Here is a 23,921-nt window from a genome sequence, read left to right as displayed (position 1 = left end):
CTTATTACTTGGGCATTTAGGCTCCATTTGGTCGTTGATTTGTCTACTTAGCCTTTGTCTCTTTCACTTTCTACATGCAGCACTTTTGCCTCTTTACTTTCTGCATGCAGCATCCTCAAAATTAATAAAAATGCAAATTAAAAAAAAAGTTAAATTTTAATGAAAACTGAGTTGTAGAGCTTAGAAGAAATAAGAATGTTATATCAGAAAAAAGGATAGAATGGAGTCCACATAATCTTACCCCAGTTCCAGTAATTTTTTGTTCTCTCGTGAAAGAGATAACATCATTGGGGCTAAAAGATTTGTGGATAAATTAAATTATTGGAGAAAAGAATCATTCTAACGCCCACAGCCATCCTAAGTTTTAATGAGGAATGCATCCACATAAAATATCAGAACAGTTTGGACTAATAATCCATCAATTCATCTTTCTAATTCAAATTCTGAATTTCCATAATTAGCTACTAGACAAAACAAGTATCCACCTTGTCCAGAAACAAACAGGCCTCAAACATTTTTCTGAGGTTTATGGGTAAAGACTAACGAACGGAGATCAATTACATAAGCTACTCCTTGGAGGATTTGTTGATAAGTGATTTGTGAATGTGCGGGATAACACCACCGCCAGCTATGGTTCCCTTGATCAAGGTGTCTAATTCTTCATCACCCCGGATAGCAAGCTGCAAATGCCTAGGTGTAATACGCTTAACCTTCAAATCCTTGCTAGCATTACCTGCCAGTTCTAGCACTTCTGCAGTCAGGTACTCCAGTATGGCAGCTGTGTACACAGCAGCAGTTGCTCCAACCCTTCCATTTGCATTAACCCTTGTCTTCAGCAGCCGGTGGACACGACCCACAGGAAACTAAAGGGAGCACATATAAAACATAAAAAGCAACTGATTATAATTTAGAATAATTAACTGTAGTTCTACTAGAGTTCAAAGTAGAACAATATATTCATTTTATCATGTATCCTACGGATGATGATATACTAATTTTCCTTGACCACACACAGAAAACCCAATTTCTGCCAAACAGTTTAGGATGCAGAATAAAGTACAAACATGGAAAAGGATGCTGACTTGCCAAACTCAGAAAATTAAGTTTAGCGAGGATCATTAAAAGCTCTAAAAAAGCAGTCCAGACTAACGAAATGTTGTTTGGTTTTATTAATATGCATGTCGTTATATGGTCTGTGTCTATTTTTTGCCAAGTAACTCTCAGTTCTCCTTTGCTGGAACAGACCACACTATAGTCAATCCACAAATCTCATTGCTATTCTAGATTCCATTTAGGCATAAAACAGTCAATGCAGACTAGAAAGAAATGTGGCATAAAATAGTCAATGCAGACTAGAAAGAAACGAGAATACTCTTTCCCTATAAAAATATTTCTTTCACCCACAAATTCAAACTTACACATACTTTTACTAAGACAATGGAGTTTTACCAGAGCAATACTAATGAGTCCATTTTTGTTATACCAATAAGGTACCTCAAAACAAAACCATGATTGAAAGCATGTCATAATGTTGTGCATGAATCCCTCATAAAAAATGGATCAAAAAGTAAACCTTCATTATTGGTTATCATTTCATGGCTGTTATTTTGTATGTAAACCTCAAGCTCATTCAGTGAACATTTAAAGAAACAAGAGAAAACCATTCATTACCTTATGAATCACAAATCAGTTTACTGAACTTGTTGCAGCAATCATAATACATCAGAACAGAAAATAAAAAAAGTCAAATGGCACATTAGCACATTTTAAACCAGCATATCCTGAACTATAGTCATTTGACTTAGAGCAAGAGTTACTATCTAGTTTTTTCACAGACCACACCCTTAAAGCTCCTTCACAAAAATTTCTTAGCTCCTTGGAATAAGGAAATTACATACAAATCTCAGACGCTATGGCAATTAATCCATTAGATGAAAAGGCAGAACCAGAGTTATCAACAGGAAAATCTTGTCTCAACTCCAAATCCTACCTCTCTGCTTCTCTTTTTTCACCCCCATCATGGAAATAAAAATTGATAAGACAGAACTCTGGACCATAATTGTTCATACAACACATAAGTCTCTTCTTTGCAACAACTAACTTCAAACATAAAAATCAGCGGAAAAGTGAAATGTTATCAACAAAGAGCCCAATAAACAGAGACATCCATGCAAGAAAACTAAAAGGTTCATTTATAAGGACCCTTTAGCAAGATAAACTGTTTACCATGGGACCCAGAAATCAAAACGCACAGAAACAAGACAATCGGACATGCACCAAAAGCCAATCTTTAAAGCATGACATTGTTCGGCCAGATTATCTATCGATAACCCTTTAACACAGCAAAACATAGTTTACTTTGATTTGATACACTAGATCCGGCAGATTTCCGAAAGATATAACTAATACTAATTCAAATTCCTCCCTAAATTATTCCACAATAAATTTAGAAGCCATTTTCTCAACAAAAAATAAATTAATTAAACAATTACAAAGCAATAAACAAGAGAATAAATTAACAAAAAGAACCTCCCTTTCTTGATCTGAAACTATAACGTTTCCTAGAATTAAAGAATGCTTCATAAATACAAAATTCACAAAATCTAATTCACGGAAAACATCAAAAGAAAAGCTAATTCAAGCGGAAAATTAAGGGCCAAAAGAGAGACGGACCTGGAGACCAGCACGAGAAGAGCGAGAGATGGGTTTCTTCTTGTCCTTGTCTTTGTCCTTGGTCGATTTGCCAGCCGTAATCAACCCTTTTGCTCCTTTCCCCGACATTTCCTCGCCAAATTACTTAGGGTTTTTTTTTTTTCCTGCAGAAAAATCTTGGCTTGCTTTGGGAGGAAAAAGCGAGAAACGGATAACGTTGAACAGAAGAGAAGAGAAAGAGCCCTGCGAGCTAAGAAGGTTTTCGGACTGAGATAATGAAAGACTCCAAAACACTGCCACAACAGGCACGATTTCGAGATCTTGACCTTTTAGTACCCGCTTCCTTTCTTTCTTTCTCGATATTACCCTCCTTACATCTTCAAATTACCACTTGTACCCCTTTTTTTTTTTTGGTTTGGAATAAAAATAAAACTTCCTTTACTTATTTTTATTTTTTTCCCATGAACTGGTCAATTTAATGGTGAATATATTTAAAGAGATGTCCAAATCTCTTTTCTTTTCTTTTAATAAAAAAGTGTAAAATCTATGATTTAATTTTTTGATAAGTTGGTTTGAGATTAGACAATTAATATTTAAAGATTATCAATTTAAATGAATTTATATGCATAATTATTTATAATATTTTAAAAAATATATAAATATAATGTACCAAACTTTAAATTTTTTTAAATTTTTTTTAAAAAATAAATAAATAAATAAACTATAGGCCAACAATTGTTTCCTTCAACTAAGACATTCTTACACTACAATCTTTTCCTTTTTATTACATTACATTATGTATGTTACGACCATTATTTTTCTTACATCTCATGTCAAATTTTTTTTATTATTAATTGGATAAAGATTTATAAAAATTTAACACACAATAATAGAAATTTTAAACAGCTTTGGCAGAATTAGAAGTTGACATTTGTTCATACAGTAATTAATTTTTAATATTTATAAATCTATTTTATTAAAAAACACATCAATTTTTTAATTTTGCCGTTGAAGTGAAAATTTTCATCATCAGTGTAGGATATAAGTTTAATTTTTTTAAAAAATTGAGATAAGTTGAATTAAAATAAGAATTGTGATTCTATTTGGATCAAATTAGAGTTGAGACATTGCACATTTTATGCAAGTATAATGATTTGCTTAAAAATTTAAATGCCATGGTTGACTTTGTAATTTTGCCAATTAGATGGTGGATAAGTTAAATATGAAAAGAAATGGAGTGCTAAAGCTTATATTATCCAAAAATAGCAACCCTTCTTTGCAAAACCAACAAATCTCAGACTACTATATAATGATCTGCTTCCATGGTCTCGTTGCTCTCTCCAAGCCCTTACAAATCAGCTATTTATTTTTCATTTATTTTTTTCCTTTTTTTCATATTTAGCAATAAATAAAAAATTGTTTTGATTTTCATATTCTAGCATTTACAGTACCTAGCAATAACATTTCCAACATCATAAAAAAAAATTAAGCTGTAGGGTTTCTTCTCAACCCCTTCTTTTAGAAAAAGAAAAACTTTTTTTGTTTTGTTTCAAGTATCATAATTTCTGACAAGAAAAATAGTGTTTTGGTTCGGTTATGTAATATTGACCCACTTTGTAATATTAAGAAATTTTTTTTTAATTGATCTAAAAGGATCAAGTTAGGAATTTATTTTTTTGGGTTTTTGATTTTACTATTGTTGTTGTTGTTAAATTGGAGAAATGGAGAAGAAAAAGGTGGCTGTACCATTAGTGTGCCATGGGCATTCAAGGCCAGTGGTTGATTTGTTCTACAGCCCCATCACCCCTGATGGCTTTTTTCTTATTAGTGCCAGTAAAGGTAGGGCTTTGATTTATTGATTGATTCACACCAATTATATATTTGGTTTTTTTTTTTTTTTAGAATTATGTTTTAGTGATTATTTTGGTATAATCAGCTATGTATTTGAATTGAGATACAGGAATGTTGAATTGGGTTTTGAGTTAGTCTGTTCTGGTCCTCTGGACCATATTAATTTTCAGCTTTGAATTTATTTATTTAATGTTTCAAACTTGCTTATTAACTTCCTTTTTCTTTGATTAGTTATGCAGTAATAATTTTAGTCTCATTAGATTGAACTGCAAACTCTTAAGTAGTTTTATAGTTATGTGATTTCAAATATGGTGATACAATGTTGAAGTAAGATTGCATTTAACTGGCCTTTAGCAATTGTTTAGGTTTAAGGAACTGTAAGTTATTGTTGTTCTGTCACTTGAAATGGAATGATGTTTTGGAAGCAGGAAATCTATTTTGTGGTTAATCATGTTGAGTATGGGATTTTTTTTTTAATTTTATTGTTGATCCTTTCGTCTTCCATAATCCATTTTTGTAGGTTATCTAGGTATATCAATTAATTTCTTGCTATGTTAACATTTTTAATTTCTATTTTCCTGAGAAGTCATGGTAGATGACAATGATTGTTTTTGCATGCTGTGACGTGAATTGACTCTGTTTATCGACTCTATTTGTAATGACGCATTGGAAATTCAGACTCCAGTCCAATGTTAAGAAATGGGGAGACTGGAGATTGGATTGGCACATTTGAAGGGCATAAGGGTGCAGTATGGAGCTCCTGCCTGGATACCAATGCGTTACGTGCAGCATCTGCCTCAGCTGATTTTTCTGCGTACGTAATTTTATTTAGCAATAAAAATCATTGTTTGGGGGTTTTTTTTGTGTGCTAAGAGATATCAAGTTCCACCTTTGCAACTGATTTTCCTTCTCCCTTTGCATTTATTTTCTATCAAACACTCTCCCAAAAAAAAAATGGGACCTCATCCATTTGTGCTACTGGGCTCTTTGTCCCTCATTAACTCATTGTGAGGAGAAGTTTGGTTAATGAGTCTCCAAAGCTATTCTCTAGTGGGCAAGCGTTTGGATGGTGTATGGTCATGAGTCTTGGCTTTACAAATTGTTCTTTTTTCTCCAATTTTTTGATGGAGTAAAAAGCATTGCATGATTGCCATTGGATGGATGCTGTGTATTTCTTTCTGTTGTAATATTGATCTTTTCTTAGATGCAATAATAATATATATGTACATGCAGCATGAAAAATATATGCTGTATGTGATTGGTTATTCTGGTATGTTACAAATTTGTGAACTTGATAAATTCAGTTGATTGACTTGTGCTAATTTATATTAATGATTGAATGATATCTACTATGGGCTTTTTTTTGAAGATCTCTTCCAAATACACATTTACATGTGTATGAACTACTAAAAGCTGATATTGCTTTTCTTATTGTTGTTCTTACATCTCTTTCTCATAGTGTCATTCAGTGATGATGGTTAATTGAAAAGTGGGATTTATCATTTTCCTCCAATATTTCCAGGAAACTGTGGGATGCATTGACTGGTGATGAATTGCACTCGTTTGAGCACAAACATATCGTTCGAGCATGTGCCTTTTCGGAGGTATGGCTTAATTACTTTTCCATTGGAATAATTCTTCTCCTCTATAATTTTTTATAAGTTTAGTTATAGACCTTCATTTAATGCCTATGTAGTGCCCTTTGATAGGGCTGGCACGGAAAACAAGTATTTTATCATATATGTTCCCCATGAGCTTTTTTTTTTTTTCTTTTGATAATATATAATCACTACTTTCTATTTAGATATTATTGCAAGAGCGTTGTACTTCTTGAAATGCCAGTGGGTAAAGTTATTTTTTCAAGGTTCAACCATTTAATAAAGTTTCCATAGCAACTAAGGGTGAAAGAACTGAATTAATTTAATGGTTTGGATATTCTTATTTTGAATTTTGTCTATATTTCGTTTACCATTAAAATAAGTTTGCATACTTTTTTGGGTCATTTTTCATTATCTATATATTATCCTTCATGTTTTATTTTGGCACTTGAATGATTTGCTAGGTCTGATTGCATATCCTTTTTGTTGATGGACTGAAGTTGCAGAGTCATTTTAAGTGGGCTTCAGTGGATTTTTTTCATCTGAGACCTTCAAAATTTTTAAATTTGTTTTCTTTAACATATAATTATGTTTATATTGCAATTAACTTTTTGCATCTAGCACTTATATTCCTGATTCATTAATTTATTCTTCAGTGAAGATAAATTTATCTATATATGTCTTTCCCTTTTGTTATCTGTTTGCAGCTTCTGAGTAAATTGTTATTTGTATAGGATACACACCTTCTACTCACTGGTGGAGTTGAGAAAATTCTTCGAATATTTGATTTGAATCGTCTGGATGCTCCTCCAAGACAAGTGGATAATTCTCCTGGTTCAATTAGAACTGTTGCATGGCTCCACAGTGACCAGACGATCTTAAGTTCTTGTACTGATACTAAAGGTGTTAGGTATGACTGTGTTCAATTGATAGCACCTTGACCTTTTTTTTTCTCCAATTGGTTGCCATAAGATAATTCATTGTCACAAGTATCATATCTGTTTTGAATTAGTTTGTGTCACTCAGAGGATTTTTAAATAAGATGTCTAATAGGTGGACTATTCTGTGCTTGTGTAAGGGATGCATATTGTTTCTTAAGTTTAAAAGTCAAGCATGGAAGTTTTAGGGCATTTTGCAGGTTTTGCATACTTGTTACAAAACATTTTTTGGGTTCATTTTACTTGGCTGAAGAAAATGCTGGTGCCAACATTCGGTGGTTGACTTTATAAATATTTTTAGTATCGGGCTGTATGGGAATTTGGAAGTTTTCTTAGATAATTGATGGGATTTAGGAAAGTAAAGAAAAAGTGAGACATTTGAGTTTAGGTTATTGGTAAAGTATTCCATGTATATATTGAAAATCATGTCTTCCATGTTGGATCTTTTGGTGTATTCTCAAACCTTTGATGTATTGGTTTATTAAAAATTAAATAAAAGAAATTTGTAGTAAGACATCCATGCTGTGTCTTTGTCACTGAAGCAGTGATTTCACATGATTATATGGTTTTCTATATGAATTCCTGAACCTTGTTACCTCTAAACCTTGCATGTGTGTAGGTTGTGGGATCTAAGAAGTGGCAAAATTGTTCAAACACTTGAGACCATATCACCTGTCACCAGTGCTGAAGTGAGTCAGGATGGTCGCTATATAACCACTGCTGATGGATCTACTGTTAAGTTTTGGGATGCAAATCAGTAAGTCTTTAGTTGGACATCTTTTGTAAAGAGTAGACTTTATTCTTTCGCCAATAGCTGCTGACATTTGTTTTTCGCCTTATTAGTTTTGGATTGGTGAAAAGCTACAATATGCCATGCAATGTGGAATCAGCTTCATTGGAACCAAAGCATGGCAATAAGTTCATTGCTGGAGGAGAAGACATGTGGGTCCATGTCTTTGATTTTCATACTGGAGAAGAGCTTGGTAGGTGCCTCTTGAGATTGTGAGATGAACAGCAATATCTATGAAGACTACTTGTTTGGGGCTTGAATAGTAGCTAATCCCCAAATTGGATCATTTTAACATCGTCTTTGAATGGCCATGTAGACACCTCCATTACTTGACAATATTTAGTTACAGCGTAATACGGTTTATAAAAATATTTAGGTCTTATGTTCAGGTGTTGGTTAAATGCTGGATGAAGGTGCATTATAAGGTGTTTTCTGACACACCAAAAACTCAGTAGAATGATGGATATGCTGCAAGTTGTTGAAAAAAATCTGAGAAATGTAAAGGATCCCATCAAAGCAGATGATCTGTGTTTATGTAGCGAGTGGAACTGATTGGATGATGTATTTTTTACTGGTGTTTGTCAGAGTGTTAAAAGAGTCCTAATTATGTTGTGCTTTATCCTTGTAGGTTGCAACAAGGGTCACCATGGTCCTGTCCACTGTGTACGTTTCTCACCTGGAGGGGAATCCTATGCTTCAGGATCTGAAGATGGTACCATTAGAATATGGCAGACAGGACCAGTGACTCATGAAGAGAATGATCATCTACCCGGAAATGGACCGAGTGGGAAAGTGAAGGCTGTGGCCGATGAGGTTGCCCGTAGGATTGAGAGTGGCCTACACATTGGCAGGGAAGGGAAAACTGGAGAGAGGAATAAGCCAACAGATGCATGACATGGTATTAAATTTATCAAGGGCATTCAACAAGTGTTTGTTTCAGCTTGCTTGCCACGTTGTAGGATTATGGGTGAGTTTTTTGCGTCCGTCTTTTCTGTCGAAATAAAATTAACTTTCCTTTCAAATTTCCTTGTATATCTTTCTTTCCAGTTCAATTTTTTATCTTTAAAAATTTGTGAACCTTTGGTTTGCTTTAAGGTAGTAGATGCTGTTCAAACTCTATGAAGTCAATGGCAATATCTCTATAGATTTCTAATAGTTTTTCCATATTGATTCGGGATTTGAAGGCAGTATATACTAAAATAGAAATTAATTTTCTGATTAAGGTTGGGAATTTAGTTTGACTTATTAAAACTGGGGGAGATACGAGCTCAAACCGGATTCGGATCCTCTCCAGTCCCCCTTTGAGGACTGGAGAGCCCATAAAAAATCTCATCGGGGATGAAATCGTATCTGAAACCAATATATTTGAACAGGTTGACGCTATCAGGTTACTACAAACAACAAATTAAATAATCTGACTCCGTGCTGATGATGATAAGCATGAAAAGTAAAGTAAAAAATTGAGAAGGTAAGGAAGGGCACATGAGGGTTTGATTTCCACAGCCTGGTAATTAGCTCACAGGTTGCAGCTAAGCTAATGGCATTTTCCAGTCACTTTCTTGTTTGCTCATTTGTTTTGACCATTCTCATCTAAAAGAACTTTTCATTCTGTTCAAGACCTTCAACCAAACATTTTTCCCTCTCACCGGTTCCACCAATGTCTCCTTTCCCATCCGATTTGATCCCTGACATACTTTGTCGGCTTCCGGTGAAGTCACTTCTCCGCTTCAAATGCGTGACCAAGCCATGGGGTTCCCTCATAGATGACTCAGATTTCGTCAAACTACATCTCAATCAGTCCTGGAAAACCAACACCAATGTTAAGCTCTTTCTTGATAATTGTATAGAAAATGATGATCAGGCATATTCGGTGGACTTCTACTCGCTCGGCAACTTGGTGCAATTCTCTCGCCCATTTACAGCTGAAATAACCAAATATCGTTCCAGAATAATTGGTTCTTGCAATGGATTACTTGCTGTATACCATCGTGAAGCAGGCATTGTGTTGTGGAATCCATCAATCAGAAAATGCCATTATCTGCCAGCATTGGATGATGATATAACCATGGATCATGATACCATACCTGGATATGACTATGATAAAAATACCATACTTGGATTTGGGTATGATGCCATTAGCAATTACTACAAGGTGGTGAAAATGCTGAGATCCAAGAGTCAAAATTGCTACAAAGTTATGGTTTACGATCTGAAAGCTAATTCTTGGAGGAGGATTAAGGATTGCCCTTATGACTTTCCTACTAATTACAACGACGATGCTTATATAAATAATTCCCTTCATTGGGTAGGGGATGAAATAGGAGAATTCTATGGAGGTAAAGTGATCTTTGCTCTTGATCTTGGGACTGAGGAGTACTATGAAATTCCTGAAGGTGACAGAAGCTTCAGAGAGAAAAAATGTGGCGGTTATTGTACAGGTTTTGGTTACATGAATGTGGGAGCATTGGGCGGATGTTTATGCGTTTCTCGTGACTTCTCAACTTGTCCAGTGGAGGACCATGTCAATTTATGGGTGATGAAGGAATATGGAGTGAAGGAGTCTTGGACTGAGCTACGTCATCTGTCACGAGACGAATGGCTGACGAATATATTTCACACCAGAGCTGTGGCCTATTCCAGGGATGGTGATAAAATATTGCTGGATGATGGCGGAGGTCGTCAGCCAGCTTGGTTCAATCTGGAGGATGAAACAGGGGAATATCTCTGTATTCAAGGTGCACCCCAACGTTTATCCACAATGATTTATGTGGAAAGCCTTGTTTCTGTCAATTAACAACTGAAATGCAAGCAAAGTTAATGCAATTTGTTGTCATCTTTTCTTTCTCTTTTTGGGGTTTTGCTTTTATTATTGGCTAGAGAAATAACATTTGTATTGGCTTTATATTCCAGAATGAAAATTTTGATTTAGTTTAATGTTTAAATTCAATGATTGTTTTATGCCAATAGTTGTCAATGATTTTCTACATTAGTTGTCTCTGAGTGAAGACTCAAGCTCTTTTTTCTTGCACTGCAACCCAATCTTTTGCTCAAATCTTCCTAAGTCCGCATTTAGAGATTTAATTGGCGTTGAAATCTCATTTTACGTTTTACAATGGCCATTTACAAATTTGAGATTTCAAATGGTCATTTTTGTTTTGCATTAAAGCATACTTTGAAATCACAACAACAATAAATTAAATTTTATATATCATAATTTTAAGATTGATCAAATGAAAAAAAAAAAATCATATTAAATCGTAATTTTAAACATTTTTTATATCATTTATTTTTATAAAAACAACAATTTCATCTTAAACCAATAAATATTCTGAAACCAATAAATGTAAAAAAAAATTTAAGCAATAAGATTACATTAAACCATGGGGTACTAAATTATTCGGAGTCGGTGCTGATGATGAGAAAGGAAGTATAAAAATATGAAAAACAAAGGAAGGGCACATGAATACAGAGTATCCAGTGACCATCCTCATCTAAAAGAAGTTTTCTTTTCTCTGCAAACCCTCAACCAAACTTTCTAATCTCTTGCTGAATCCACCAATGTCTATTTTTCCAACCGATCTGATCGCTGACAAACTTTGTCGGCTTCCATTGAAGACACTGCTGCGCTTCAAAAGAGTGTACAAGCCGAGGGGTTCTTTCATAGATGACCCAGATTTCACCAAACTCCATCTCCATCAGTCCTTGAAAATCAACACGCATGTTAAGCTTCTTCTTGATAATGGTATAGAAAAAGATGATAAAGCCTATTCAGTGTACTTCGACTTGCTGTGCAACTTGGTGCAATTCCCTCGCCCATTTGCAGCTGAGAGGACCAAAAACCATTCTAGATTTGGTTCTTGCAATGGTTTACTTGCCGTATACCATCGTGATGCAGGCATTGCTTTGTGGAATCCATCAACCAGAAAATGCCATTATCTGCCAACAATGGGTGATGATATAACCATGGATCATGATATCATACCTGGATATGGATATGATAAGAATACCATACTTGGATTTCGGTATGATGTCATCAACAATGATTACAAGGTGGTGAAAATGCTGAGATCCAAGACTCAAAATTGCTTCAAAGTTGTGGTTTATAGTCTGAAAGCTAATTCTTGGAGGAGGATTAAAGATTGCCTATATGACATTCCTTTTAATTATAACGACGGTGCTTATGTTAATGGTTCCCTCCATTGGGTAGGGAATGAAATAGCCGGATATTTTGGAGGTAGAGTTATCTTTGCTTTTGATCTTTGGACAGAGGAGTATCATTTGGTGCCTGTAGCTGACACTGATTTCATCAATTTTGGTTACAAGAATGTAGGAGTGCTGGGAGGATGCTTGTATGTTTTCCATGGTTGGTTAACCGGTGATATCCAGGATCATGTCATGGTGATGAAAGAATATGGAGTTAAGGAGTCATTGACTGAACTAGGTTGTATATGGGGAGACCAATGGGGTTGGTTGACGATATATTCCACACCAGAGCTATAGCGTATTCTAAGAGTAGTGATTGATAGGCTAAAAAACCTCAATCCAATCATATTAACGGAAGCAAAATCAAATGATCAAACGATCAAATAATCACACAAAAAATAATAATTTAACATGATTCGATCTAATTGATCTACGTTTACGGATGAAAAATAAGATCCATTAGTTGTAGAGAATTACAAAAAAATATCAAATCAAATCAAACACTCATAACTAATACCCATAGACTATCTCAATTTTTTCTAATCTCAGAGGTAAAGTATAGTGTGTTGACTGGAAGTATTCCGAAAAGTTTTTGGAATCATCTTGAAGGTATTTATGCATATAAGTCATTAACTAACATATAATGTTTGAAGATAGATTTGTATTCTCTGAAGATGGAAGAAGGTACGAGTCTTCATAATCACATGAATGAATTTAATAAATTAGTTTCTTAATTGCTGGTAATTTCTGTTGATGCGTTAAAAAATGAAGAGAAGTATTTAATTTCTGTTCATATTTTATTAGTGGATTAATCTATTTTAAAGTTGAATGATGTGACTACCTTGTTGTGTGAGAACGAAAAGTTTATGAGAACATAGAACTCATAACTTAGGGGGAGTATACTAGCTGTAGAGGATTTTGATCAAGGAAGGACTCAAAAGAGGATTGATAGATCAAGAGAGAGATCTAAGTCAAGAGACAGATATTACAATGATATAAAATATTATTATTGTGGTGAAAAGGGATATATCCAAGTGCACTACAAAAAGCTGATAAGGGATATGGCTGCTTTCAAAAAGACGAATGATAAAAAAAATTGGATGAAGGAAAAAGTGATACTACTGCTGTTTTGTCTTATGATGATGATGTTGTTTTGACGATTTGTGTGAATGAAACTTAGATTTTGAAAAGTGATAAATGTTGAGTTTTAGATTCAATTGCTACAGTTCATGTTTGCAATGATAAGAGTTACTTATAGGAATTAGATGAGAATAAGAAGTATGGAGATATTATGGTTACTAACAATGAAAATGTGTAGATTCAAGGCATTGAGAGTGTTAGGCTTAGATCTCACAATCGTGGCATTGGGAGTGTTCGGCTTAGATCTCATTATTAGGACGCTTCATCATATAAGGTATGTACCGAGTTATAACTACAATTTAATTATTTTGGATGAGTTAGCTTCTTGAATGTACACATACTAATGATTAATTGAAAGTGTACAAGAATGTGATTCTACAAAGACATAGGGTTAAAAATACTTGTACATGCTTGATAGATGCTTAATTACAAAGATTCCTGTGATGAAAGAAAAGAAGAAAGGTAAACATGTAAGTTTTGTAGATATTATTGAAGTGTTTGGAGATTCAAGTGATGGAAGGATTTGTTGAAATTTGTCTTGAATCTCATAATCTCACATCAAAAGTTAAGTGAGTTTGAGTTTATTTTATATCCTACATCAAGAGTTTAATAAAGGTATAAGGGTTTCACCCTTATAAATAAGATCTTTTGATTTTGATTTGATAATCACATATAGTTAGATACTAAGATAATAACTAGGTGAGTAGACTATTAAAAATATGTAATTGGGTTTTGAGTTAAGTTTTGAATAAAAAATTTTTGGTAACTTTTCTTATTTTAAGAGGTCACTTTGAGTTAAACCAAAACAAATATATTTGTGTTATTACGTGCGTGTTGATTTTTCAACAGTGATAACATATTGCTAGATGATGGCAAAGGTTTTAAGCCCGCTTGGTTCGATTTGGAGACAAAAACAGGGGAGACTCTCTGTATTCCAGGAGCGCCCCAACGCTTTTCTGCATTGACTTATGTGGAAACCCTCGTTTCTGTTCTGCCAATTAACCACTGATTCAAAGCAATATGCTTTTGCTTTCAATTATTGGTTGGAGAAATAACATTTGTATCCACTTTATACTCTATTCTATAGTGATTTTTTTATTTTTTTAATGTTAAATTCAATAATTGTTCATGCCAAAATGTTAAAATAGTGGTACCAACGTTCTTGAATTACCCCAAAAAAAAAAGTTTTTATTTTGTAACATCTTGAAATAAGAAGTGGAACATAACTATACGATGGATATCTGCAGCACAAGCATAGAGTCCGGTAATTTAGATTTCTTTCAAGAATATTCTTGGGAATTCGGAGTTAAAGAAATGAACATGGGGGAGATTACAAATTTACAAGGGCTAGCTGTACATTTGAGGTTAATCTTGACTTCTTGAGGCTGTTCTTTATTTTTTTTATTTTGAAATATAATTGATTTATATAAGCGTGCTTTCAGCAAGCATTACATAAGAGATAATGGTAGGGCATTCATAGATCCATTGTAACTCCTCTGTTGGTGATGTAATTGCATGCTTTGCTAGTCCGTATGCAGCTCCATTTGCCTCCCTTTTTGTATGAACAACTGAAAAGTGACTAAAATTTTGCCTCAATGTCTTTGCATCCTGGATAAGTTCTCCAATCGTCGACAGATTCTCCTCCTCGGACGTTAGCTGGTTCACCACCTCTAGAGCATCCCTCTCCACTATAATCGATTGTATGCCCAGCTGTTTGGAGAATTCAATCGCAGTGTTCAAAGCTAGAGCCTCTGCAACAACTGGATCTCTAACCTGCTTTACTCTGTTTGAGTTTGTCCTTAGTGTCACAAGTGGAGACTTAAGTTCCGACCTGCGCGACTCCAGGACCTGGGCATACACTCTTCTGATCAACTTACCTGTCATGATTTATGGTTTTGTGAAGTATTGTCCGTTCTAGCTCCCCTGATTTCATGATTTTATCTTACAAAAAACGTTTCACAAAGAAGAGATAATGTGAACCATTTTATACTCCAATGACCCTCCTATTATATTCGATATGAGATTCAAGACTCTTCTTTAGGTCCGTGAGACTAATACATTGCCTATTCCATCCCTCACTACAACCCTTATCCCACACACACATCCATCCACCTTAAGTGCTCCATCAAAGTTTGCCTTAGCATAACCTTCTTCTGGGGCTCTCCATTTTGTAATCTGCCGCGTGATTTGCAAACCAGACCGTACTTGAGCTCCTCTGTATTCCTCAAGAAATTGCCTCACATATGCCATAGTTTCTTTAGCTGTTTTACATACTTTGTTTTTTATATCTACGTTCCTATTGTGTCATATCATGTTGTCAGTCACATTTCCAAGCTGTTTTGGTCTCCTTTCTCAAACAAATAGCTCAGCCATCCCTTCTCAATTTCAATATCTGCATTAGACCATCCATCCCCCCAGCATCCCATTTTCCAGATGTCACTTGCCAACCTGCATCGTTTGATCACATGCATCATTGTTTCCTCTTCTTGTCCACATCTCAGGCATACATACTGGACCTCTATTCCCCTCTTCCTTAAGTTGTTAAATGAGGCTGTTTCTTATTAGAATGTTTGGGTTGGTTCACTTTTATAATCTTAATTAAAGATCAAACTGTCATACACTTTGAATGAGCAAACCCAGATCATGCTAGTTTTTGCCACCCTTAATTGGAATGGTTCACGTCTTTTCAAACCCACCTTCTTGTTCTTTTCCTTATAAAGCTTAACAAAAAAAAATAAAAAAGCGTCAATCCTCTTATCTAAATCAACAATCATCTAAGCAAACTGAATTTGATTGGAAACAAATGATATAAAATTTCGATTGGATTAAATTTTAAAAATTTATAATTTTATATATTATAAAATATTAAAATCAAATTCGATTTAATTCAAATAGTTATTACTTTTATAAAAAGGGTGATCTTTACGCTCTTTTCCTCATGGTAAGGTTTGTCCATTGGCATCAGTGCTCTCCACACTTTCTTGTCTTCTGCTTCTTGTTAATAAATTGTTGTTAGCAATAAGATCTAAACAAATGTCCAAGAAATCCAATAAAGATTTTGTTTTTTTTAACGGGAAATCGAATAAAGATAAACTATCAATTAAATATTCAGAGTTGGAGTTGGTGAGGAAAAAATAATAATAACATGATGGATTCACTTTTCCATGAGCCGACGATGAACTCATCCAAACCAATGCTTCTTTTTCTTTATTTTAGGTTGGTAATGGCGATTATTTTTTTAATTAATTAATATATTATTAAAGTTGATATTTAAAAAAATTTATATTTATAATTTTTTTAATCAGTTAAGTAGTAAGATTGTTAAATAAATAATAAGATAAAAAAAAATTTTAAGGGTAAATTAAAAAAAAAAAGTTGGTTATGACCATTAACCGTCTTCCTCACCTAATTAGATTCCTCCGTTTCCTACAGTACCCCGAGGCCAGAACCTTAACAACTAAGGATTATAAAAATAAATATATAAGTACGATAAGATATAATAATAAAATATATTTTTTATACAAAAATAGTGTCATTAAATATGATATTTTTTTATTAATATATAATCAAATTATTTATAAAATTCTTTTGTCATTAAGCAAGACATATTATAAATAGCCCATTGAATATTTCTACCTAAAATTTTTTATTATATAATAAAAAATTATTATTAGTATTTAGTTTTCATAATCTTATTCTATTCAAAAACTTAAATATTTTAAAATTCTCTTTAAGACTTAAACCGATATAATTATCAGTCAAAAAAAATCCCAAAATATAATTCTTTGTTTTTGTACAAGATCAAGTCTAATTGAATTATAAATTATACTAAAATTTTTAGGTAATTTAATTTTTAATCTTTAGTTTTTAATATTTTCTTTTCCCCCCTTCCCCTGTCCTGGTTAAAACGTGCGTTTAGCACTGATCATAAAAGGATCAAATTTTTGTTTTCATTTTCTCATCCCACTCTCTGTCTGTAATTCCTTTCTCTCTCTAAAAAACCCTCTGATTCCCTCTCCTCTCTCTCTCTCAACAAAATCATCCAGCAGCCGTCAGCTCACCCAATTTTTGGTGTCGGTCGCCGTCCTGCAACCTCTATCTTTTTTTTTTTTTTGGTTATTCGCCGTCCAATCTTTGTCCAAGTATGTCTTGATCGTGTTGAGGCCGTATACGATTTAATTTTTATTTTTTTGTCGGTCTGTCTGTGCTTATTCTATCGTGTAAACGGCCTGTTCGTGTTGGATACTGGTACCACAACGGTACGTTAGGGTTTCGTTGTGTCTGTGCTTCGTAGCCTCAACCTTACTCCGTATTTTCTCTAGCTAGCGGAATCCTCCAATGTCTACTGTCCCTACCGACGTGATCACCGATGTACTTCGTTGGCTTCCCGTGAAGACACTTGTACGCTTCAAATGTGTGTCGAAGCCATGGGGTTCCCTCATAGATGACTCTGATTTTGCCAAACTCCATCTCCATCACTCCTTCAAAACCAACAGCAATGTCAGGCTTGTTCTTTACAGTCGTTCAGTAAATGATGATAAGGCATATTCAGTAGACTTTGATTCGCTGGGCAATTTGGAGCAACTCCCTCGCCCCTTTGCAACTAAATTATCCGGATATTGTTCCAGAATATTTGGTTCTTGCAATGGTTTACTTGCTGTATACCATTATGAAGCAGGCATTGCTTTGTGGAATCCATCAACTAGAACATGCCATTATCTACCACCATTAATATGTGGAGATGTGATCAAGGGTGACTATCACATTCTTGGATTTGGGTATGATGTCATCGGCAATGACTACAAGGTGGTCAAAATGATGGTAAAATCTGGGACAGTTATGGTCTATAGCCTGAAAGCTAATTCTTGGAGGAGGATTAAGGATTGCCCTTATGTCATTCCTTATAGTCTCAAACAGGATGGTGCCTATGCTAATGGTTCCCTGCATTGGGTAGGCGATACGAAAGACAAATATTTTGGGGGTAGATTGATCTTTGGTCTTGATCTTGGGGTTGAGGAGTATCATGATGTGCCTGAATGTGAAATTAATTTCAGAAATTTTGGTTATAAGAATGTGGGAGTGTTGGGAGAATGCTTGTGTGTTTTCCGGGAGTATACGAATTGTTATGACGAGGATCATATCATTTTATGGGTGATGAAGGAATATGGAGTTAAGGAGTCATGGACTGAACTAGTTTATCTATCAGGAGAAGAATGGCTGACGAATATATTTTATACCAGAGCTATAGCATATTCTAGCAATGGTGATAAAATATTGCTAGATGATGGTGGACAAAAGCAGCCTGCTTGGTTCCATCTGGAGAAGCAAACAGGGGAGATTCTCCGTATTCCAGGTGCACCCGAACACTTTTCTGCAATGACTTATGTGGAAAGCCTTGTTTCTGTACTCCCAATCAACGATTAGTTCAATGCAACCAAAGTTAATGCAAATGGCATCTTTTCTATCTCTGTTAGGCTTTTGCTTTCAGTAATTGGCAGGAGAAATTACGTTTGTATTGAATTCAGGGTTTAGTTCAGATAATTCATGTAATTATTTTAAGAAGTGACATCTTTTATGTTTGAAATTCAAATATCAACTACTGCAATCATTTTCTTTATTTTCAGGCTAATTTAAAAAAACATTTGCATTCTTCTATAGTGAGAAATTTGACATGCATTTCTTTATGTTAAATTCAACAACTGCTTATATATGTCAAAACGTTATAAATGGTGGTGACAGAGTTCTTGAATTACAAAAAATAAAAAGTTTTATTTTGTGATGGAACATCACGAAATAAAAGGTAGGAAGATAACAATGTGATGGATGTAGCATAAGTGTCCTTAATTTACAATTAATTCAAGAATATCTGAGGAATTTAGAGTTGCAAAAATGAAGAAGGGGAGAGTAGAGACTACAAACTTACAGAGGTTAGATGTTTAAGTTGGCTCATTTTATAATCTTAATTAAATTAAAAACCAAGCTGTCAAACACTTTAATTTAGCCCCAGTTAAACCCAGATTATTGCTGGTTTTTGCACCCTTAATCGGAATGGATCATGCCCATTCAAACCCACGTTCTTGTTCCTTTACAGAGAAAAGTTAAAAGGAACAAAAAAACCATCAAGCACGTGCTGCCACCTTGGTTCAGCCTTTTTATTTTTTTTTATAAACTTTCTAATAGAAATTAAGCAACAAAATTTACATGTTATGCTAGACTCATTGCTAAAACCCATCTTATTCTCGGACTCCCATTATCTCATTTCTTGAGAAACTTCCAATACTTTTTTAGCAATATTTGATATGAAAATTGAACAACTAGTACTAAAATAAAACCTGTGGACAAATAAAGTAGTGAGTAGTGAGAGATTCTCCAAATCAAAGGGTATTGTGTGCTTAGTTTTAATTTCTTGACCAATCAATGGTAACCTATATTAATTTCTTTGATTTGTCACCGACTTTTTATTTATAATATATTGAAATTTTGATTTTGTTTTTATCAAGTGCAGTTTGAAGAATTTAAACTTGATTGTTTGAGTAAAATAAATACATATATATACTAATAAGTTAAATACTCAAGTGCATGAAAATTTGATTTATAATATAAATTTAGTGATTATTTCTTTGAAAATATGAAAAATTGATGACATCAGAAGTTCAAAAAGAAAAATACAGACGCATACAAATTTTCTTTTGTAAAATCTCAAAAGGAAAAGTGCATGGTAACATATTTCAAAAAACAAAAGTACATAGGAACTATGTGGTTATTTTGCTTAAGTTAAAATGATCTCAATGTTGATAATCCTTTAAAAAAATAAGTGGATACACACGCATCCAGATCCAGAGTTCCAAAAAGCAAACAAGGTGAGATTAGAAATGTGGGTCCATGTCTTAGATTTTCATACTGGAGAAGAGTGCCTCTTGAGATTGTGAGATGAACAGCAATATCTATGAAGACAATTGTTTGGGACTTCAATATTAGCTAATCCCCAAATTTGATCATTTTAGCGTTGTCTTCGAATGGCCGTGTAGACACCTTCATTACTGGCAATATTTAGTTACTGCATGATGCTCTTTATAAAAAATTTAGGTCTCGTGTTCAGGTATTGCTTAAATGCTGGATGAAAGTGCATTATAACGTGTTTTCTGATACACCAATAACTCAGTAGAATGATGGATATGCTGCAAGTTGTTGAAAAAATCTGAAAAGGGTAAACGATGGATCCCATCAAAGCAGATGAACTGTGTTTATGTAGCGAGTGGAACTGACTGGATGATGTAATATTTACTGGTGTTTGTCAGAGTGTTAAGAGTCCTAATTATGTTGTGCTTTATCCTTGTAGGTTGCAACAAGGGTCACCATGGTCCTGTCCAATGTGTACGTTTCTTAGGGGAATCCTATGTTTCAGGATCTGAAGTGGTACCGTTAGAATATGGCAGACAGGTCCAGTGACTCATGAAGAGAATGATCATGATTGAGGTTGCTCGTAAGATAAAGATTGGCCTTCTTATTGGCAGGTAAGGGAAAACTGGAGAGAGGGATACGGCAACAGATGCATGAAAGGGTACTAAAGTGGTCAAGGGCATTCAACAACTGTTTGTTTCAGTTTGCTAGCCAGGTTGGATTGTGGGTCCGAGTCTTTTGTTCTCGTCTTTTCTGTGGAAATAAAATGAACTTCCCTTGCAAATTTCCTTGTATGTCTTTCTTTCCAGTTCAATTTTTTATCTTTAAAAATCCGTGAAGCTTTGGTTTCCTTTAAGGTAGTAGATGCTGTTCAAACTCTCTAGAACAGTTTTCCCATATTGATTCGGGATTTGAAGGCAGTATACACTAAATAGAAATTAGTTCTCCGATTAAGTTTGGGGATTTAGTGTCCGACTTGTTAAAACTGGGGGAGATATGACCTCAAAAAGAATGAGAGCATATCATTTATAGTTATTGTATTATAATTAATTAATCATAATTTAAAATTATGTGAATTTGATCAAAATTTTATACGTAATTTACATTTATAAATGGTAAGTTTTTACATATTTTTTTTATTATAATTACATAATTGAAAGATTGTAATAAAAAAATGATAAATGAAATGCACCAAAAATGACCCTCTCTTGTTCCCTTTTGAGGGCTGGAGAGGTCATTGCAAGTCTTAGACTTTGCAAAACGTTAAGATAAAAATCAAAGGTCAATAAATTGGTATGACATTTCAAGTACAAAGACGAGGCAAAAGCAAGAGGCACACGGTGTTTTCTTCAATCACAGCCACGCTGGTTGTGTTCTTATAAACCCAGATCCTAGATTTTGAAACCCAAAAAAAAAAAAATCTTATCGGGGATGAAATCGTATCTGAAAACAATATATTTGAACTGGTTAACGCTATCAGGTTACTGCAAACAACCAATTAAATAATCGGAGTCGGTGCTGATGATGATGATAAGCTTGAAATAGAAGCCTAAAAAATTGAGAAATGAAGGGCACATGAAGGTTTGACTTCCACAGTCTGATATTGAACTCACTTACAGGTTACAGCTAAGCTAAAGGCATTTTCCATTCACCTTCCCGCTTGCTCATCGGTTTTGACCATTCTAATCTAAAGTAACTTTTCATTTCTCTTCAAAACCGTCAACCAAACCGTCTTCTCACTTGCAGAATCCACCAATGTCTTCTTTTCCATCCGATTTGATCCCTGACGTACTTTGTCGGCTTCCAGTGAAGACACTACTCCGCTTTAAATGCGTGTCCAAGCCATGGGGTTCCCTCATAGATGATTCAGATTTCGTCAAACTACATCTCAATCAGTCCTTGAAAACCAACACCAATGTGCAGCTCTTTCTTGATAGTTGTATAGAAAATGATGATCAGGCCTATTCGGTGTACTTCGACTCGCTCGGCAACTTGGTGCAATTCTCTCGCCCATTTCCAGCTGAAATCACCAAATATCGTTCCAGAATAATTGGTTCTTGCAATGGATTATTTGCCGTATACCATCGTGATGCAGGCATTGCTTTGTGGAATCCATCAACCAGAAAATCCTATTATCTGCCAACAATGGGCGATGATATGACCATGGATCATGATATCATACCTGAATATGGCTATGATAAGAATACCATACTTGGATTTGGGTATGATGTCATCAACAATGATTACAAGGTGGTGAAAATGCTGAGATCCAAAACTCAAAATTGCTTCAAAGTTATGGTTTACAGTCTGAAAGCTAATTCTTGGAGGAGGATTAAAGATTGCCCTTATAACATTCCTATTAATTACAATGACGGTGCTTATGTTAATGGTTCCTTGCATTGGGTAGGGGATGAAATAGGAGAAAATTTTGTAGCTAAACTGATATTTGCTCTTGATCTTGGGGCTGAGGAATATTATGAAATACCTGAATGTGACATTGATTTTAAGTATTTTAGTTTCAAAAATGTTGGAGAATTGGGCGGATGCTTGTGTGTTTTTCGTGATTGCTCAACCGGTCTTGTTAAGGACAATCTGTTTTATGGTTGATGAAGGATATGGAGTTAAGGAGCCACGGACCGAACTAGGTTGTCTATGGCAAGACGAATGGGATTGGTTGACGAATATATTCCACACCAGAGCTATAGCGTATTCTAGGAGTGGTGATAAAATATTGCTAGATGATGGCGGAGGTTAAAAGCCCGCTTGGTTCGATTTGGAGAAGAAAACAGGGGAGCCCCTCTGTATTCCAGGTGCGCCCCAACGCTTTTCTGCATTGACTTATGTGGAAACCCTCGTTTCTGTTCTGCCAATTAACCACTGATTCAATGCAATATGCTTTTGCTTTCAATTATTGGCTGGAGAAATAACATTCGAATCCACTTTATATTCTATTCTATCGTGAAATTTTTTATTTTTTTTAATGTTAAATTCAATAATCGGTTTTGCCAAATCAAAGTTGTTGAATTAAACAAAAAAAAAAAAGATGAAAGTTTTGTTTTGTAATGGATGCAGTGTCCTGTAATTTATGATTCATTAAAGAATATCTGAGGAATTTTGAGTTGCAAAAAATCAAGAAGGGGGAGGTTGGCTCATTTTATTTTCCTAATTAAAAATCAAACACTTTAATTGAGCCTAACTTAAACCCAGATTATTGCTAAGGGTACAATATTTGTGTTCTTAGCTTTAATTTCTTGACCTATCAAAGGTAACCTATTTTCTTTGATTTGTCAGGATTTTATATTTTATATATTGAAAATTTTATTTTGTTTTTATCAAGTACAATTTGAGGAGCAAAAAAAAAAAATCGTATATAAAATTGAATTAACTACTCAAGTGCATGAAAATTCTGACAAAATAAAAATTTAGTGATTATTTCTTTCAAAAAAAAAATTGATGGCACCAAAAGTTAAAAAAAAAAAAAAGGCATGCGCACAAATTTGTTTTGTAAAATCTTGAAAAGAAAAGTGAATAGGAACAATTTGATTGAAAATTTCACATTTAAACTCAAAAATATTAATTGAGCCAAACTAAACCCATCTAATTGTTAGGTTTCTCATCCTTAATTGGGTTGAATCGTGTTTTCAACCCCAACCACCTTGTCTTTTCAAAGAACGAAATTCCACCTTGTTTTAACTTTACAAGACATAAGAAAATTGAACAAGGCTTTTGTCCTATTCTTTTTTCTGACAACCCAAACATCATATTGATCACACAAACACAAACTTCAAGCCCAAGAACTCAAGTCCTTTTCCATTGCAACATCAATATCATGCCATGTTGCAACTAAAC

The 23,921-nt window shown here is 34.3% G+C and overlaps 4 protein-coding genes and 2 pseudogenes across 4 annotated transcripts; 5 read left to right on the top strand and 1 right to left on the bottom strand.

Annotated features, from left to right (window-relative positions):
- Positions 1-334: 334 nt before the first annotated feature.
- LOC111274476 (putative histone H2A variant 3) lies at positions 335-2,953 on the bottom strand. Its single transcript, XM_022859153.2, has 2 exons — positions 2,674-2,953; positions 335-863 (listed from the first exon to the last, which is right to left on the bottom strand). The coding sequence occupies exons 1-2, from the start codon at positions 2,779-2,781 to the stop codon at positions 567-569; spliced, it is 405 nt and encodes a 134-aa protein (XP_022714888.1). The 5' UTR covers positions 2,782-2,953; the 3' UTR covers positions 335-566.
- Positions 2,954-3,985: 1,032 nt separating this feature from the next.
- LOC111274475 (uncharacterized) lies at positions 3,986-8,982 on the top strand. Its single transcript, XM_022859152.2, has 7 exons — positions 3,986-4,491; positions 5,182-5,317; positions 6,026-6,107; positions 6,836-7,011; positions 7,659-7,796; positions 7,883-8,022; positions 8,458-8,982. Exons 1-7 carry the CDS (start codon positions 4,374-4,376, stop codon positions 8,721-8,723), a joined length of 1,056 nt encoding a protein of 351 aa, XP_022714887.2. The 5' UTR covers positions 3,986-4,373; the 3' UTR covers positions 8,724-8,982.
- Positions 8,983-9,346: 364 nt separating this feature from the next.
- LOC111274474 (F-box protein CPR1-like) lies at positions 9,347-10,771 on the top strand. The gene has a single exon (XM_089755863.1). It carries the CDS (start codon positions 9,487-9,489, stop codon positions 10,621-10,623), a length of 1,137 nt encoding a protein of 378 aa, XP_089611989.1. The 5' UTR covers positions 9,347-9,486; the 3' UTR covers positions 10,624-10,771.
- A 616-nt stretch (positions 10,772-11,387) lies between these two features.
- LOC111318547 (F-box protein CPR1-like) lies at positions 11,388-14,680 on the top strand (annotated as a pseudogene).
- Positions 14,681-17,019: 2,339 nt separating this feature from the next.
- Positions 17,020-21,079, top strand: LOC111274473 (F-box protein CPR1-like). The gene is made up of 2 exons (XM_022859151.2): positions 17,020-18,525; positions 20,512-21,079. Exons 1-2 carry the CDS (start codon positions 17,511-17,513, stop codon positions 20,619-20,621), a joined length of 1,125 nt encoding a protein of 374 aa, XP_022714886.2. The 5' UTR covers positions 17,020-17,510; the 3' UTR covers positions 20,622-21,079.
- Positions 21,080-21,164: 85 nt separating this feature from the next.
- LOC111274116 (F-box protein CPR1-like) lies at positions 21,165-23,021 on the top strand (annotated as a pseudogene).
- The last annotated feature ends 900 nt before the right edge of the window (positions 23,022-23,921 follow it).

The sequence above is a fragment of the Durio zibethinus genome, chromosome 26, assembly GCF_047325235.1.
Source record: "Durio zibethinus cultivar Kanyao isolate XHJ-2024 chromosome 26, ASM4732523v1, whole genome shotgun sequence".
Lineage (NCBI taxonomy): Eukaryota > Viridiplantae > Streptophyta > Magnoliopsida > Malvales > Malvaceae > Durio > Durio zibethinus.
Note: the sequence above shows the minus strand (reverse complement) of the source record. Positions and strands in the feature narration are given on the sequence as shown.